We start from the raw sequence: 18842 nt of genomic DNA on the forward strand, positions 1-18842 counted from the left end.
AAGGGATGGTGGGCTGTGCTCCCTGCAACTAGAAAATGGCAACTGGACCTGGAGCTGAGCTGCGCCCTCCACAACTAAGACTAAAGGACAACAACTTGACTTGGAAAAAAAAAAAGAAAAAGTCCTGGAAGTACACACTGTTCCCCAATAAAGTCCTGTTCCCCTTCCCCAAGGAAAAACAAAGAAAAAAAAGTCATCTGTAGAAGTTGTTTCATCAAGAACCAGATATTTATAATGAGAGTAAAGTATAAGTACTAGAATTATGGAATTGTTTTTCTTCTTGTTATTATTTTTGGTGAAAAGTAGGCATTAGAGGTGATGTTGGTCACAGCTTACAGAGTTCAGTGAACAAATACATAGATGCCATATCTCACCCAATACACAATCTAAAATTACCTTTCGGGGCTTAAAAACGATTCAAAATGCAACTAATTGGAACATGACTATGCAACTTAACCACAAATATCTGACAGAAGGTATAGGGTGGTATCATCAACATGATGAACAAATAAAAGCCCAAATAGGTGGCCAGAACATTCTCCTTTTGTCACTTCTAGTCTTGACCTTCTTAATACACAATTCCTACTTGCCAGATGGAAAGTGTACCTTTAAAACTTTGGCCCAAAAGAGACAGAAATATGTTGCAATTGCTACAAAGACTCATTTCTAGGCCAAACATTAACAAGGTGTAGATAAAAAAACAAAACAGAAAAGGCCTCTAGCTCTTGTCAAGTGGATAAGCTGTAGCTTCTGGAAGTACATATTCTCCTTCCTCACTCTCTGGGTCCTGCTTCTAGGAGAGAAGTGGGAGGTCAAGAAGAGAGGGACAAGGTAAAACAATTACCCTAAAGTAGCAGCAATTCATTCCTGTCAAAGACTTCAATCCAATAATGTGGGAGATTTCAATTACTCATAAATATATTATTTTTCATAAGAATTTTTAAACTTATTAAATTTACTCATTACTATCTTTAAGAGATTCCTAAAGATAAGTATTTAAAGAGAAAACAAATGCCTCTCTCAAATGAACAGGACAAGAACTCCACTAAAATAGAAACTTTCTATTTTTCTCCATTCATAAAAAAGACAAAGGCATCAATGTCCTCTAGTTTTATTATTTTTCAATCTTCCCAACACATGAACTATTACTCACTTTGAGATATTTTTCAGTGCATTTCACAGCAAAAATGAACAAGAGAATCATTAAAATGGTTGTACATAAACCAATTATGTTTTTATAATTTACAATTTGTTGAAGAAATTGTTTTGTTGTTTTCGTCCTATTAACCCCTTTAATAAAACACAATTTATCAGAGCACAAAGCTTAAATTTCTTATGATGACGTAACCGATATAGCCACCTGCAACGGCTGATGAATAACAGGTATGTTATACACACTGATTGGAAGACAACATCAGAAGAAACAGAATAAGGCACCACTCTTGAAAAATTAAGGTAGCTTGCAGTAACAAGTGTTGAGCACCGGAAGTAGGTGCTCAATAAATACTTGAATGAATAACGAAAGCCATAATTAGCACTATTCTTTTAGTTGCCAGAACTTCTTCAAACTCAATAAAATACTTATTTAAAAAAAGATTTGTACCTGAATACAACTTCCCGGTATCTTTTAATCTCATACTCTTTCTTCAGCATTTGAGTTTCCTTGAAAAGAAAAAACCATACTGTACGCACTCTCAGTCACGTATATAACTTCTGAATTACTGAGAAAGATGAAGTTGTTTTAAATTTTGAGTGAACAGAGGTAAGATAAGCATACTTATCCAGAGGGATAACACATAATACTGGATATTACCCTACAAGTGAAAAAAAGGTACAGAAAAAACTAAGTTTTATTCTTTAATATTTGCTATGTTCTTTAATGCCTCAGTTCTTGAGAAAGGCCAAAATCTCATCATACTGACATGAACACATTTTAAAAAACTGTCTCTTAACTGTAGTATTTAATAAAACTAGGTACTGAAAAATGTTCTGAAATTTTTCAAGTCAATCTTGTTTTCAAGTATATTAAAATGCTCAGAAGAAAAAATTCTCCATGGTTATAAATATACTTTTTAAAAGAGAGTTCCAACAGAGGTGAATAATGGATAAGATCCTCAGACACAGGCACACAGTTTCTTGGAAGGAACAGAACGCCTTGTTACTACAACAGGTTGATTTTTTTTTTAATACTGATTTCAGGCACAATGGCTGAATCCACTTCTGGGTCGTGTTCCTCCTCCTCTTGGTTTGTAAGAGTAGTGAATACTTCAGTTACTGACAGAAAGCAAAGCACAGACTCTGAAACAGAATTCACTTTTCACTATAAAGAAATCAAAATCATTGTGTTCTCACTGTTGTGTGTATCTGCTGCCCCGATGAAAAAATAAGGGATTCAAATTTAGCGTTAGGCAGGAACTGGATAAAAGATTAATCATCTAACAAGTCAGGTGAAAGGTTTTCAGATGATATTGCTCACATCACATGAATAGGTCGGTGAGAGGTCCATAGTGCTTCTTCAACACTTTGGTCTCGCTGCAGTCCTGTGGTGCCCTAATAGGTACATTCGCGTTTAGCTAGTTTCAGTCTGCAATCAGGAAGCAGGTCACTCAGTGCAATAACTCCGTTCTGGGAGGGTTCAGGGTAAACAGAGAAGAATTTCATTTGGTCGAGTCTTAGATAGTGTGTATCACTCTGCTGGTTCTGTTGTTGGAATTATTTTCCAAAGGGGTTTGTGATAAACCCAGCCATCTCCCTGAAAACAAGAAGAAATTAAATAACCATTCCTGTAGTATTTTCAGAGTCAGTAACCAAAACTAGAAGCAATGCCTTCATTGAAAAGGAATTCTATTCTCACATTGAAATCAAGAGTTTTTGTAAAGGAAAAAACATCTCTGTGCTTAAGACATCAAACAATGCCTGCAGTTTAGCTGGCATTAGGTGAGAAGTTCTGGTCTGGGAGGACCGAGTTTGTGCCCCCATGAACCTGTGATTTTGCAGAATTCACTTGTAGCAATTCTGCCAGTTTCGCTAAAATGCTACATATTGAGCCTCACCCACAGATTGACACGCAGCAGAAGCAGCAAAGGAAATGGTCAGGAAGGGACTACCTGGTCTCTCCATTTCAACTGGCACCTCCAGTATCTCAGTGTTGTTTTCTAGTTCTTTCCTGACTCTACCCCATTAGCTTCCTGGTTCCTATGAATAGACGGTTACCACAAGGAGATGAAGTTAGAGTCAGAGAATGAAGTAAAGACAGCAGGAGTCCAAGTGAGGAAAAGCTGCAGCAACTGCATCAAGCAGCGGACTGGGGTGGGAGCGTGGCAGAGTTGAGGTCACCGTAGCTAATACTGGGAGTTCAGTGTCAGTGGGACTAGGCAAAGTCAGGCAGATCTGAGCCTCTGTCCTGAACCCATACAGCTCCTTCAATTTATTTCTATTTTTAAAAATATTGTAATATATTTATCCTACCTTGTTCCAAAAACGATTTAAGGCCAGCAATTATTTGGCTCATAGTAACAAGGACTCTCTCCCTGACCAAACTTTACTCAGACTCCTTTGAGTCTCTCCTTGACTAAGCCTCCTTTTAGCCTACTGAGCCCAGTTTTAGCAAAAAATCCTGATAAACCAGTTTATCAAGAATCCCCTCCTCTTTAATATCCAATTAAGCTCCTCTTCTCCCTTAATATCTAACCAAGTGCTTCTCCCACCTCCCCCCATCCTTATACCTAACCAAGTTCCCTTTTAATTTTCCATCTACTCCCTCACCCTGCCCATTGGCTATAAAGTCCCATTTGTCCCCATATTCAGAGTTGAGTTCAGTCTCTCTCCTCTGTTGCAAGAGTCTTCAATAAAGTCTTCCTTGACATTTTTTGTACGTGTCAGAATAATTTTTCTTTAACAATAGCAGCCATCACATTGTTTATTATATTAAATCACCTGGTTGATAATTTTCAACACCTATGCTGTTCTTTGAAAAAGATGTTACCTAACCACATTATAGGATGCTGGGTTTAGAAGTTAAGACATGCCATCTGACCATCCATCTCATTTTACAGATGAAGAAACTAAAATCTGAGAAGTGAAATGAATCGCCCAACTTCACCAAGGAAAGAGCAGAGTTCTTCTCAGTGCACCTTCCATATATTTACCCACATTTTACAGATGAGGAAACTGAGGTTAGAAGTGGTAAATAAACTATCTAAGGTAAGAACTGGCCCTCAAACTTAGCACATCTGACTTCAATACGGTCTGCTATATTATAAAGGCTTTACTGCTTGCATTTATATACAACTTAAGAAATTTTAAACACTCAAGAGTATATAACCAATAGATCCTGGTGGACATGTATAATAACAAAAGGGAAGAAATGGAAGACCTAACACATTAAATATCAGTGAGAAATAGTCAGAAAAAGAAGATGGGTATAATTAAATGGTACTAGAAACAGTTTAAGTTCATCTATGCTTTCTCTGGTTACTCTCTCTTGGTTACCAAATGACTCTATTCTTTATTCTTCCATCTAACTAAGGTCAACTCCCAACTGGTCTGTAACTGGTCTGAGAGCAATAATAAAAGTAAAAAAGCTCTCGTTACTCATAACAATATTTAAAAAACATCTACTAAGTGCCCAGCACTCTGCTTAGGACTACACAAAGGAAACAAAAATGGACTTTTCAGTAACATATGACTTCTTAGCAAAGAGCCATATACAATGGGAACAGCTCCGAATTTGTTAGGAACCTTGTGGTACCAACCAGCTTGGGCTAGCTGCCATCCATGTCAGCCTCACTGGTACTCCCCAGTACTTCTCAGATGTGATCGCACATGTCGTGGTCCAGTGGCATACAGGATGTCACCTGGTTGTCCCATGGGCTTGGGGAATTACTATATGACACAATCTAACCCATGTGCTGTACCACTGCAATGGCATACCATGTGGGGAGCTCTGCTTCATCTTACCACCCAAAGGGGCCCGAATCTGAGTCAGCATCTCCAATCTACTGTTCTAGAAGGTGGTTACTTAAGACCATCTGGGTCAAAAGAAATTCACTATTTTATTGGATAATCACCATACCTTGCCATCATGTTCTGCATTTGTCTATCCAACATCACAAAGTGTGATAAAAAAATTAAGTGGCTTTTAATAATATCTATCAAATAAGGAATAAATGAGAAGTAGCAAGTTTATATGTCATGTTAGGAGCAAGAATCAGGGTGCCTATCAGTTACAATCCCTTTGGTTGCATCTTTTACCCATTACAGCTCACTTTTTTCAGCCCTCAGAGTTCATTTTCACAGAAGCCCTCCCTTAGAAACTTTCCTCTTGAGACTCTACTTCTGGTACATTTGCTTTCTCAATGAGCTTGAAATGAAAAAAATCCAAGGTTACCTACCAGACTATAATTTTGAATAGTAATTAAAAAGTTTTATATTCTTCATATATGCAGAATGCAGAGATATGAAGTACTTTCCCTTATTTCTATCGATGAAAACAGTTGGTAATTTATATTAGATAACTAAGGATTTAAAAAAAAGTAATGAAACTACTATAACTATGGGATTTTAAGAGCAATAACTATGTAAAAATCCCATTTAAATTACTTTTACCAAATTCCATCTTGATGGACCAATATTAAAATTCAACGGGTTTCCTTAGACTTGGCTACAGACAAGAAAACTTTTCTTGCTATCAGATCTGGTTCATTGTTCACCTTTTTGAGTTCTACCAGAAAATAATAAATAAAATGAAACAAAACAAAATCTTTACATTTAGAAGACTTCAGAAATAATTTAGTCCAACTGTAAAATCAGTGCATTAAACTCTCCTACATAAGCCATAGTCTCTTAGACAGCAACGGGGCACATTACTATAAAATGTGCTGTTATTACTGGATATTTTTATTGTTATACAATGCTTTCTTATGTTAAACTCAAAATGTGCATCCTCGTAGTTTCGCCTTAGCTCTAGTCCGCTATTAGAACTGATAAAAAAGTTCTGTGTGCAAGCGGCAGGATGGCTCAGTTGGTTACAGCGCGAGCTCTCAACAGTAAGGTTGCCGGTTCAATTCCCGCAGGGGATGGTGGGCTGTGCCCCCTGCAACTAAAGATTGAAAATGGCGACTAGGCTTGAAGCAGAGCTGCGCCCTCCACAACTAGACTGAAGGACTACGACTTGGAGCTGATGGGCCCTGGAGAAACACACTGCCCCCCAAAAATATTCCCCAATAAAATTTATAAACATAAATAAAGTTCTGTGTGATTGGTCTACATGTATTTGAAGAAAGTTACAATAAATGGCTCCTGTTTTCTGTTCTTCCGGCTAAACACCCTCACTTCATTCTTTTTTCCTTAACTTTTACAAAGGTTCTAGTCACTTGACTGTCCTTTGTGTAGCCAATTACGTTTCTTATGTCTCTCTTAAAATGTGGTCTCTGGAAGCAAACACAGAATTTCAGTGTGATACAAAAGGCAATAAAATTATAAACTGCATATTCTACTGTTATGATAGAAGATTTTGTTAGCATTTTCATTTGTGGCCAATTAAATCCCCAAATCTATTTCATTTGAACTAATGGTTAGCAATTTTACTTTGAAAAATTGTGAAAAGCTCACAAAAAAGCTCAAGGTTAAGCTAGACTATTTTTAGAAATGGAAATGTGTAAGGGATAACAATTCAAGAAAGCGTGGTAAGCTAACGTTCTAAGCAGATAATGCGTTTTGGTCTGAAGACAGGTAGGACATACCTCTTTTATAAAATATTTGGTTTTCCAGGGTGTGCCTGCTTCAGTACGATGCCTTTCTTCGGTCCTCTGGCGTTCTTCCAGTGTCCTTTTATGCTCTGTGGCCTTATCAATTTCCGATTCCCTCAGAGAGTCTGTCACATCTTTCCACAATCGCCTGAAATCAGAAAACCATACATTTTACAAACATTCTTCAAAAAAGATAATTAAATAGAACTCATACCTTCAAAATTAACAGTAATTAAAAAAAACTACACTTCCTAAATCAGATCTATAGTTTCATGCCTATGAGTTACAAGAACACTGATACTATGTTACTGATGTCAATGTCCAACATGCTACTGCTTCTGCTTTTTCAATTAAAAATAATTTATATTTTCAAGTTATAAAACCAAGATTTTTATTTTTAAGAGACTTAGGAAATACTAAGCAAAAAGATTTTAAAAGATACTAAAAAAATTTTTTTAAAAGCTAAATACAAGAGAGACCATTTCTGCTTTTGGACATGATGAAATAAGAGTACCAGATTTACCCTCTTGCCTTTAATCAACTAGAAAACCAGACAAAATATAATGAAACAATGATTTTCAGATACCGAGCAAAAGGCAGAACAGGACAGCAATCCCTTAGAGTAGGGAAACAACTCTATAGAGAGGGGGATGTGTATGTCCCTAAATGTGTATGCCCCTTATAACAGAACTCAACAAACTGGAAGCAAAAAATTGCCAGAACAATTCTTTGGGGAAAGTAGGATATAGTCTGTTCAACAAATGGTACTGATACAACTGGATATCCACATGCAAAAAGATGACCTTAGACCTTCACCTCACAATAAAAATTTTAGAAGATACAGGAGAAAATCTTTGAGACTTTGCATTAGGCAAAGATTTCTTAGATGCAACACCAAAATCATAATCCATAAAAGAATATATTGATAATCTCATCTCATCAAAATATCTTTTACTGAGAGAAACACTATAAAAATGAAAAGACAAGCAACAGACTAAAGGAAAATATTTGCGAAACACATAGCTAATAAAGGATTTTTTTTCAATAAAGGATTTATATCCAGAATTTACAAATAACACCTGTAACCCAATAAAACAAACAATTTAATTTTTAAAATTGGGTGAAAAAATATAAGCACACATTTGTCTATCTTCCAGTGAAGACAAACAAATGGCTAATCAGCACATGAAAACATGCTCAATATCATTAGTCATTAGGGATATGCAAATTAAAATCACAATGAGATACTATTTCACACCAACTAGAATGGACATATTAAATAGGACAGTAACAAATGCTGATGAAAATGTGCAGAATTGCAACCCTCATACATTGTTATCACGAAATGTTAAATGGTGCAGCCATTTTAGAAAATAGTTTAGCAATTTTTTTAAAAGTTAGGCCACACAAACCAGTAATTTCACTCCTAGTATTTACCCAAAAGAAATGAAAACATGTTCACACAAAGATTTGCATGAGGATATTCATAGCAGTATTAATCATCATAGTTCAAAACTGGAAATGTCCACCAATTGGTGAACGGAAGACAAAATGTGGTCTTATACAATAAAATTATATGGGACTTAGAGGAAAATATATAGCATTATTCAGTAATAAAAAGTGATGAACTACTGATATATACTACATCATGGGTGAACCTCAACAACATGTTAAATGAAAAAAGCTAGGCACAAGATATCACATTTTGTATGATTTCATTTACTTGAAATATCCAGACAAGGTAAATTTACAGAGACGGAAAGTAGGTTCCCTGTGACTGGGGATAGGAATGAGGATTAACTGAAAATGAGCATGAAGGATCTTAAGGGAAGATCAAAAGATTCTAAAACTGATTTATAGTGATGACAGCACCACTCAGGAAACAGGTGAATTTTATGATATGTAAAATCTCAATAAAGTTTTTTTTTTTAAAAAGTGGCACTTTGATATTAAAGTAAAATTCAAAGCAAGAACTACGACCAGGGATAAAGAAGATCATTTCATAATCATCAATGTGAGTGCAAGGAGACATACAATCCTAAATGTGTATGTCCCTTATGACAGAGCTTCAAATAACAGTAAGTAAAAACTTATAGAACTACAAAGAGAAATATTCAATTATAATTGGTAATTTCAGTAATTGATTTCAATAACTGATTTCTACTGACAGAACAAGTACACAGAAAATCAGTAATGATATAGAAGACTAGAAAAATACTATTAACCCACATGACTTAATTGACATTTATAGAATACTCTCACCTAACACCAACAGAATACACTTTCTTGTCAAGTGCACATGAAACATTTACCAAGACATAATGTATTTAGGGCCACAAAATAAATCTCAATAAATTTAAACGATTGAAACCATACAAAGTATATTCTTTGACCAAAATGAAATTAAGTTAGAAATAAATAATGGGAAGATAACTGGAAAATCTCCAAATATTTGGAAATTAAACACATTACTAAATAACTTCATCACTCAAAAATAAATCACAAGGGAAATTTTAAAATATATATCAAAAGTTCTAAAGTTGTGAGATATACATAAAGCAGACTTAGAGAAAAATATGTAACTAAAAATTTATATTGGGAAAGAAGAAAAACCAATGACCTAAACCAGGGGTCAAACTATGGTCCATTGCCCATTTTTGTAAATAAATTTTTATTTTAATATAGCAACATCCATTGCTACCTTTGTGCTACAATGGCAGAGTTGAGTAGTTGTGGTAGAGACTATCTGGTCCCTTTAGCTTAAGATATTCATTCTCTGGCCTTTTACAAAAGAAGTTTGCTGATGCCTGACCTCAACTTCCATTTTAAGAAAGTAGAAAAAGCAATAGCAAATGATGCACCAAGTAAGCGGAACAAAGGAAATAAAAACAATCAGAGCAGAAATCAATGAAAAATAACAAAAAAATATAGACAAAAACCAATGACAGCAAAAACTAGTTCTTGGGGAAAAATGAATAAACCTTTAACCACACTGATCAGGAAAAGAAGGTATTACCAATATAAGGAATGAGTGTTGACATCACTACAGATCCCACACACATTAAAATAATAATAAGGGAATATTATGAACTATATACCAATAAATTTGACATATTTGATGAAATGAACCAATTCCTTGAAAGACACAAACCACCAAAGTTCACTCAAAAAGAAACAGAAAACCTCAACACACCTAAGTACTAAAACTTTCCCCCAAGAAAACAACAGACTGCTATGCCCCATAAATGTAGACATAAAAAGTCCTAAAAATTTCAGCAAAGAGAATAATACAGTAGTATCTCTTAAACATCTTGTTTAATGATGGCTGAATTCTTACTTCTGCTTCTACATTTAATTTGTTGTGATATATTTAAAGCATATAAATAAAATATAGCTTCACTCAGACTCATATAGTTGGAAAAGGAAAAGAGTTTATTTTTCAAATAATTCAATCCTTTGATACTGTATCAAAACTTAGCAAGTTGTAGTTTTTTAAAGGTTAGCGGCAATGTGAAAACTAAAAAATGTCAATGGGCCGGCCCGGTGGCTCAGGCGGTTAGAGCTCCGTGCTCCTAACTCCGAAGGCTGCCGGTTCGATTCCCACATGGGCCAGTGGGCTCTCAACCACAAGGTTGCCAGTTCAATTCCTTGAGTCCCACAAAGGATGGTGGGCTCCGCCCCCTGCAACTAACAATAGCAACTGGATCTGGAACTAAGCTGCGCCCTCCACAACTAATATTGAAAGGACAACAACTTGACTTGGAGAAGGTCCTGGAAGTACACACTGTTCCCCAATAGAGCCCTGTTCCCCTTCCCCAATAAAATTAAAAAAAAAAAAAAGTCAATGAATTTTTCTTACTCTGCTACACGGAGATCTATTGGTCTAATTTGCATCTTGGATGAATTTTTTACCCATGCATATCAATTCTGCAATATCAGTGATCAATTGAAACATGATCTTCCAGATGTTGACATTTCATTATAAAATATTTAAAAAGCACATTCATTAATAACACCACCAATTTCATCAGAAAATTATTTGTTTGGAAAGCTCTTTATGACAGATACAAGTTATCCAAAATTTTGATTTTGCCTTGAAGCTTAAATTTTTTTCCAGTTTCACTGACATATATAGCACTGTGTTATGTTTAAAGTGTACAGCATAAAGACTTGACTTACACTGTGAAGTGATTATCATTAAGTTTAATTAACCTCCAATATCTCATATAGATACAAAAAACTAAATTAAAAAATGGTTTTTCCTTGTGATGAGAAGAACTTTTAGGATACACTCTCTTAACAACTTTCAAAATACACCATACAGCAGGGTTAGCTACAGTACATCACATCCCAGTACTTATCTTATAATTTAAAGTTTGTACCTTTTGACCAACTTCATCCAATTTCTTCACTCTCCACCCCTGCCACTGGTAACCACAAATCTGATCTTTTACTGGATGAATTTTTTTGAAATTGAAGTAAACTGACATATAACACTATATTAGTTTTAGGTGCACAACATAATGATTCAATATTTGTATATGTATATTGCCAAATGATCGCAATAAGTCTAGTTAACATCCATCACCATACATAGATACAAAATTTTATTTTCTGGTGATGAGGACTTTTAAGATCTCTTCCTAGCACGTTCAAATATGCAATACAGTATTACTAATTATAGTCACCATGTTGTACATTACATCCCCAAGACATTTATTTTATAAGTGCAAGTTTCTATCTTTTGGCCCACTTCACCCATTTCGCCCCCCTACCCATGCCCACCTCTGGCACCACCAACTTGTTTTCTGTATCTATCAGCTTGGGTTTAAGACTTCCACATATAAGTGAGATCATACAGTATTTGTCTTTCTCTATCTGACTTAGTTCTCTTAGCATAATGCCCTCGAGGCCATCCCTGTTGCTGCAAATAGCAGGATTTCATTCTTTTTTATGGCTGAATAATATTCCATTGTGTGTGTACATACAGATATACCACAACTTCCTTATCTATTTGTCTGTCAATGGACACTTAGGTTGTTTCCATTTAAATTTTACTATTAGCAGCAAATACTGTCAATTGTTTTCCTTAAAGTGCCGTTCGTGTCATTCATTTACAAGAAAAATCTAATATCGAAATTAGAATGGCTATAGTTTGCCAACCATGCTATTAAATAAAAATGGTGTTTCATGAAACACTAGAGTAATTTGCTTGTAACTCAAACAAGCACTAGTGCTTTTCCTCCAGATAACCACTGTACTTGACGCCTATGCCCAATGTGTCATTGTCATGCAGAATATTAAAAAGACTTCTTTTTTCAAAGACATTTAAAAAGAAATTGGTGTTTTAAAAATTGCAAGTACATGGCAGTGAAGAATACAGTGACAGCTTGTAGCTTAGCCACTGCTTTCAGTGCTAAGTGCGAAGGCCCAGCACTGCTACCTACCACTGCTTGTGCACCAACGCGAGTGCCAAGAGCATGAAAAGGGCAAATAGCACCTCAGCATTCTTATGAAAAAAGTTTGAAATTGGAGATCCTCCAAAAGGATCAAGGACCCCAGGGATCTGCAGACCAAACCTTGAGAACCTCTCCTTCAGGAAAAATCCCTAGCAGAAATTTTGTTTCAATCACTCTTGTTTTATTTTTTACCTAACCTGAGTCTTTGGTTAACCGGCATTTAATCCCTTTACTCATCTCGTTATAAATTGTTTGGCTTCATTTAAGTGATCTTAAAATATTTAATGTTTCCTTGTATTTCCTTTATTCTTCTTTAAATTGATAGAATAATATTTCCACATGATGTAAAATTTAAAGTTCAAAAGGGCAGTCTGGAAAAGTAAGTCTCTTTCCTATTCCAGACCCCTGTACTCCTCTCCAAAAGCAACCAGTGTCAACACATCTTGGAGACTATAACTTATTAACACATACATATCCACTTCACTTACTTTCAAAGGCCTATGACATATATTGCCAAAATACCCTCTAGGAAGGTTGTTCCAATTTACCTTCTAACCAGCAGTATGAAAATACCTATTTGTTCATACTGTTTCCCAAAAGAGGTATTATTTTAAAAACTATATGTCTTATTAATTTATATTTCTTTGAATACTAATTACACTGAACATTTTTTTCATTTTCTTAATGGGTATTTTTTTTCTCCACTTTTCTGTTGGGCAAATAATAATGTTAATAATGTTAAGAGTTTCTATGATAAGGATAGTAATCCTTTATTAAATGTTAATATTTTTGCCCAGTTTATAAATGTTTGGTTTTTACTAAAATATGACTGTGTGTCATATGATGTCATAACTGGTAAAGGAGTTTAAGAGCATCAGATCAGACCAGACACTTTTAATTTACAGATGAAGCTGATACAAATTGGTGAAGTGACTTGCCCAAGGTTGCAAGTTAGTGAAAAGGCTTAGGTTAGGATCCAGAGCTTCTGACTTTGCTGGATGCATGCACGATGGTGACATACCTGGATTCGAATGGGTCCTGCTTCTCCAGAGGTCTTACTCTTTTCTTTGTCACTGCCAATTTAGTCAAGTCCACATTCTTTGTCTCTCCATTGCTATAAACGAACTCAAGAACACTATTCCATTCCCCCTGCACCCTGCAGACCACAGTGTTTGTAAGGTTGTGCTTTACTTCACCTGTAACCCTAGAAGCAGGCAGGAAAAAAAAGATACATTCTAATAAGTGATATTGCGTTTGTTTCTTAAGATTCTGAAATCCAAGAAAGTACTTTGTGAATGGTTTAAATTAGTTATACAGTTGTCAGTGCCAAAGTCAGAATAAATCTACGTTAGCTTCCTAGATAATTTCTGCAAATAACATCAACTTTAACTTTTAAAGAGGACACTGGGAATCAAAGTAGAGACTTAGTTAACACAAATAATCACACAGTGTGATCTATAAAATGCTTGCTACAAAGCTATTATAATATTAAAATTAAATAGGAACATGAAAAATATTAACATTTTTATCACAGTTGAAAAACATTGTAATATTACAATCTATTTAACATTTTTAAAAACTAGTTCTATTTATTTAAAAGTTCAGAGTCCTTATATTTGAAGTTCTGGGTATTCCAATTCTGTATAAAATCACATAAGCCTAATTGTAAATTAAATATAAAAATCAGACAAATCGGTAAGAGGTAAATAGACAAGATACATTAAAAATTTAAAAACTCTTGACAAAATAGAACAATTAAAAGAGCACTGGTATATAAAAATCATTACCAGCACAGAATTCAGAGAGAACTCAAACACTACCGTTGTTGAAAGTTTAATGAAGACTTATCTGGCTGGTTTATCAACAGATAGGATGCAGCTCAAATGAAGGCTGGAAAAGGAACAGGTCTAATTATTTTTAATGAGGTATTTTATGTTCACTGAAGGACATAACAGGGTCAGATTAGATAGATGTTCAGAACTCAGAGGATAGTGGGTAAAGGTTAGGGTCTAACTAGTGTGTCCGAGATTATGGTTTATCTGGATTCATAAGGGAATCCAAAGGACCAAAGCCCAGAAGCAACAGCTCATGAATCCTAAGTAGCATTTTTCAGGTATAAGCCAAGGGTCTGGGTATCAGAAGGACATAGTTAAATTTAGGGAGTCCATAGTTTTTAATCAGAAGTCAACGGTTTACAAACTCGGGAGTTCAAGGCAGAAGCATAGGAGCCAATAAGCAAATGATCTACGAACCAGATCTTAAGTATCAAGGTGTATAAGGGTTTGGAATCCAAGAGCAAATCAAACATTCAAAATCAAAAGTTAGGCATAATTGTAGCTCAGTGGCCACAAAGAGCATCGTGACTACAAGTCGCACTGATTACAGCTGGAGTGGGAACTCTGGGTTATACTTCAAAGCATCTAAATACTAATGCTTTGCCTGACTGAATGTTTGTGATATCCAGGTTTCCTCTCTGATTCCACTTGATAACATTGTTCCTGTCCTTGAAAATTTATCTCTAACCAAACAGGATATGAGGAGATGACACTGAACACTTCTCAATCCCCTTTTCCATCCACATACCTGGAATTATATTCTAAGAACTGAGGAACAATAATCCATGCCTCACTTGATCTACCTTTTATTGCCATAGCACAATCTCTCAAGTTATCATTTATCTCCTTCACAAGCCTTTCAGCTGGGTGACATGGGTCCTCGTCACTTAGCGCATCTACACGTAGTGCAAGAGCCACATGAAGAGAACAGGCACAGGGAGCAAGAACCACACATGCTAGAGGTAGGCCATGAGCAACTTGCAAAAAGAACACCAGGAGGAACAGCCTCACTTCACTTGCTTATAACAGTTCTTCACAACAGTCTAATGCAGGGCTGGCAAACTTCTTTTGTAAAGGAACACAATACAAGGTCTGACCATTAAGTTCGCAACTTGTTGCACCGATGTTGCTAACCTTTTTGGTAACAGAGGGATTATTCATTATAAACTTGTAGCAAGTGGACAAACAATTAACCAAGTTTATTATTTGGAAGTGCTGAAAAAGCTGCGTGAAAAAGTTAGACGACCTGAACCTTTTGCCAACAATTCATGGTTCTTGCATCACGACAATGCACCAGCTCACATGGCACTGTCTGTGACGGAGTTTTTAGCCAGTAAACAAATAACTGTACTGGAACACCCTCCCTACTCACCTGATCTGGCCCCCAATGACTTCTTTCTTTACCTGAAGATAAAGGAAATATTGAAAGGAAGACATTTTGATGACATTCAGGACATCAAAGGCAATAGGACGACAGCTCTGATGGCCATTCCATAAAGAGTTCCAAAATTGCTTTGAAGGGTGGAGTAGGCACTGGCGTTGGTGCATAGCTTCCCAAGGGGAGTACTTCGAAGGTGACCATGGTGATATTCAGCAATGAGGTATGGAGCACTTTTTCTAGGATGAGTTCGCGATCTGAATTGTCTGACCTTGTAAGTACCTTAGGATTCATGGGCCAGGCTGTCTCTGTCATAACTACTTAGCTCTGTCACTGTAGCAGGAAAGTGGTCATATGAGTAGATAATAAGTAAATGAATACCTAAATATCTAAAGCATGTACATCTAGATCTGGTATCCATCAATGACAGAATATGTTGCCCTTCAGACACCTGCCAAAGAGCGAGATCTTAAGTTGTCATCCTACTCATCTTTAAAGTGAGGATAACTGATAAGGCATGTGCTCTCTCACTTTCTAAAAACTTGACCATCAAGTTGGCTTTTTAGATTGTCTAGACTTTGTCTCTACTGCTATTTGGAATACCAGAATCATTGGCTATATTAACTTGGCTTCATATAGAAAGCTTTTATTGACTGAAAGTTAAGACTTTAATTTTGGATTTTACTGATGTATATATATGAAATACTCACATGAAGGATAATTATATTTTATGCAGAACTACTACAGACGCTATTCTGTTACTCAGTGCCACTATATAAGGATAACCGCAACAAATCCCTTTAGAATTTAATACCAGGGAAATAGTTCATCTCTCTTGAAAAAGTGATAGGATTCCTTTATAAGACAATGAGAAGTATGTTGAGCATCATGTTTCTTTTTTTACTTTAACAGAAGAGTCAGAATTAAATTTTATTTTCAGGTACAGCAATTTTCTAATCCCAGCTTTGCAGTATTATTGTCCTTTTCCATAATTATGGTTTTTATAATAACAGATTTTAACTGTCAAATATGATGAGTTTTTCCTAAAAGCCTTACATATGCTTTTCAAAGACAGGGTCCTGGAGTCCAATACTAGACTAAAAGCTTCTTGAAGGCAGAGATAGGCTTTTTCCTTCTCTGTATCTCCAATATGCAGAAAAGTATGTCACTTAGCAGATAGTCAACATAATCTTAATGACATTGAACATATACATATATACGTATACATAAAATCATCATCCTAAAGAGAGTGTGGAAAATGGCATCAGGAGATGGACAAGGGCATGAGGAACAGTTAAGTAGGCTGCTTGGCTGCGTCAGAGATAGTTGTGGAAAATGAAGGAGTAAGGGAAGACCAGTAGAATATATCAAATGCAGATGGCAGATAATGTGTCTGTTCTGATTGCAGATAGCAGCAAAAAACTAGGCTATGTCTGAGGCGGGAGGCATAGCCATTAATAAAGGCATGGAAGAAGGCTTAATTATAGTATTCTATAAAATCAAAGAAGAAAAGATGTCAAAATAGGGAAGTCCGTTTCTAATATGAATCTTTTAAATGAAAAATTAGGTGAAACCATTGGTCTTAAGGGAGATGAGAATGGAAGAAAATGAGGAAACTTGGAGTCAGCCAAAAGTATCCCTCATGAGTTATGAAAATAGTGCGTGTGTGAATGCAAAGGGCAGAGCGAGCGAGAGGGAGAGCGAGAGAGAGACCATGTTAAGGAAAAGTGTCATACTTCCAAGTAAGAAGATCCAATGACTATGGCCTGTAGATTGGTAAAGAATGTGAAGGGAGAAATGAAGCTTATTTAAGTAAGAAACGCAAAGAAGTAATACGGTAAAAAATAATGACTGATCCCTAACAAAAATGAGGATGTCTATCTGAAATTTCTAGGAACCTTTAAAAAAGTCAAAATATGAAAACCATGTATCAAAAACCAGTAAGCCTTTTAGAATGTTTGCTTTTGGGTGCTCTCTCTTGGGATCCCAGCTGCCAAGATGGGAGACTCTCTAGCCATGTGGGAAAGTTACGCACAGGCCCTCTGCTGACAGACCCCGCTGAGCTCCTGGTCAACAACTTGATCTGCTGCCTCATGTGAGTGGCTACCTTGGATATCCAGCTGGGTCATGCCTTTAGATGATTGAAGCCCCAATCAAAACCCAACTACAACCACGTGAAAGATGCCATGTGAGAATCACTCAGCTGAACTGAATCAATCCACAGAATTGCTGTTTTAAGCACTAAATTTTAGAGAGGTTTACTACCAGCAGTAGATAATAAGGACATGATCCAAAGTTACATCTCCTCCATATCCAGTCAATTATTTCTTTTTTATTTTATTTATTATTTATTTTTTATAGTTTTATTTTATTTTATTTTACAGTCAATTATTTCTTGAAGATCTGTCAATTCTGAATCCCTAACTGGTCTCCCAATTTTTTTTTTTTTTTAAAGATTTTATTGGGGAAGGAGAACAGGACTTTATTGGGGAACAGTGTGTACTTCCAGGACTTTTTTCCAAGTCAAGTTGTTGTCCTTCCAGTCTTAGTTGTGGAGGGCGCAGCTCAACTCCAGGCCCAGTTGCTGTTGCTAGTTGCAGGGGGCGCAGCCCACCATCCCCTGCGGGAGTTGAACCGGCAACCCTGCGGTTGAGAGGACGCATTCCAACCAACTGAGCCATCCGGGAGCTCAGTAGCAGCTCAGCTCAAGGTGCCATGTTCAATCCTACCTGCAAGGGACAGAGCCCACCATCCTTTGTGGTAGTCGAGGAATTGAACTGGCAACCTTGTGGCTGAGAGCCCACTGGCCCATGTGGGAGTCGAACCGGCAGCCTTCAGAGTTAGGAGCATGGAGCTCTAACCGCCTGAGCCACCGGGCCGGCCCCTGGTCTCCCAATTTCTAATCTTCCCTCACCGCCTGGCCGCTCCCCCAATCCAATCTTCACCTGCTACCAGACTGATCTTTTTTTAAAATACAGATTTAAACATACCACTTTCAGATACAACGTTGCTTAAATTGTATTTCTGTCAAAAATATATAACCTGAACCTAATTCAAAAATATGGGACAAAACTAAACTGAGAAGCATTCTATAAAATTGGCCTGCATGTTTCAAAAATGTCAATGTCGTAAGTGACAAAGGCTGAAGGAATATTGCAGCTTAAAGGAGACTAAAGGGACATAACAATAAAATGTAATGTATGACCCTGGGTCAGGAGAAAAAAACACTGCCAATTGTTGGGACAACTGACAAAAATTTCATATGGGTTTTACATTAGATAACAATGTTATCTCAATGTTCAGTTTCCTGAATTTGACAACTGTTCTGTGATTATATGAGAATTTTCTTGTTCTTAGGAAATTTAGGCTAAAATATTTTGGGGGTAAAGTGCCATGATAAATTAAATCTCAAACGTTTCAG

The 18842-nt window shown here is 36.2% G+C and overlaps 1 protein-coding gene across 1 annotated transcript in view; it reads right to left on the reverse strand.

Moving 5' to 3' along the window:
- Positions 1-202: 202 nt before the first annotated feature.
- The window catches only part of OSBPL11 (oxysterol binding protein like 11), an 83626-nt gene continuing 64986 nt past the window's right edge, over positions 203-18842 (reverse strand). The window contains exons 11-13 of the mRNA XM_081028804.1: positions 13230-13412; positions 6744-6897; positions 203-2752 (exon numbers count right to left, since the gene is read on the reverse strand). Of these exons, the coding sequence (XP_080884930.1) occupies positions 2687-2752; positions 6744-6897; positions 13230-13412 (403 nt within the window). The 3' untranslated portion in view covers positions 203-2686. The remainder of the gene's footprint in view (positions 2753-6743; positions 6898-13229; positions 13413-18842) is intronic.

This window comes from Rhinolophus hipposideros, assembly GCF_964194185.1.
Source record: "Rhinolophus hipposideros genome assembly, chromosome: 2".
In the NCBI taxonomy this organism is placed as follows: Eukaryota; Metazoa; Chordata; class Mammalia; order Chiroptera; family Rhinolophidae; genus Rhinolophus; species Rhinolophus hipposideros.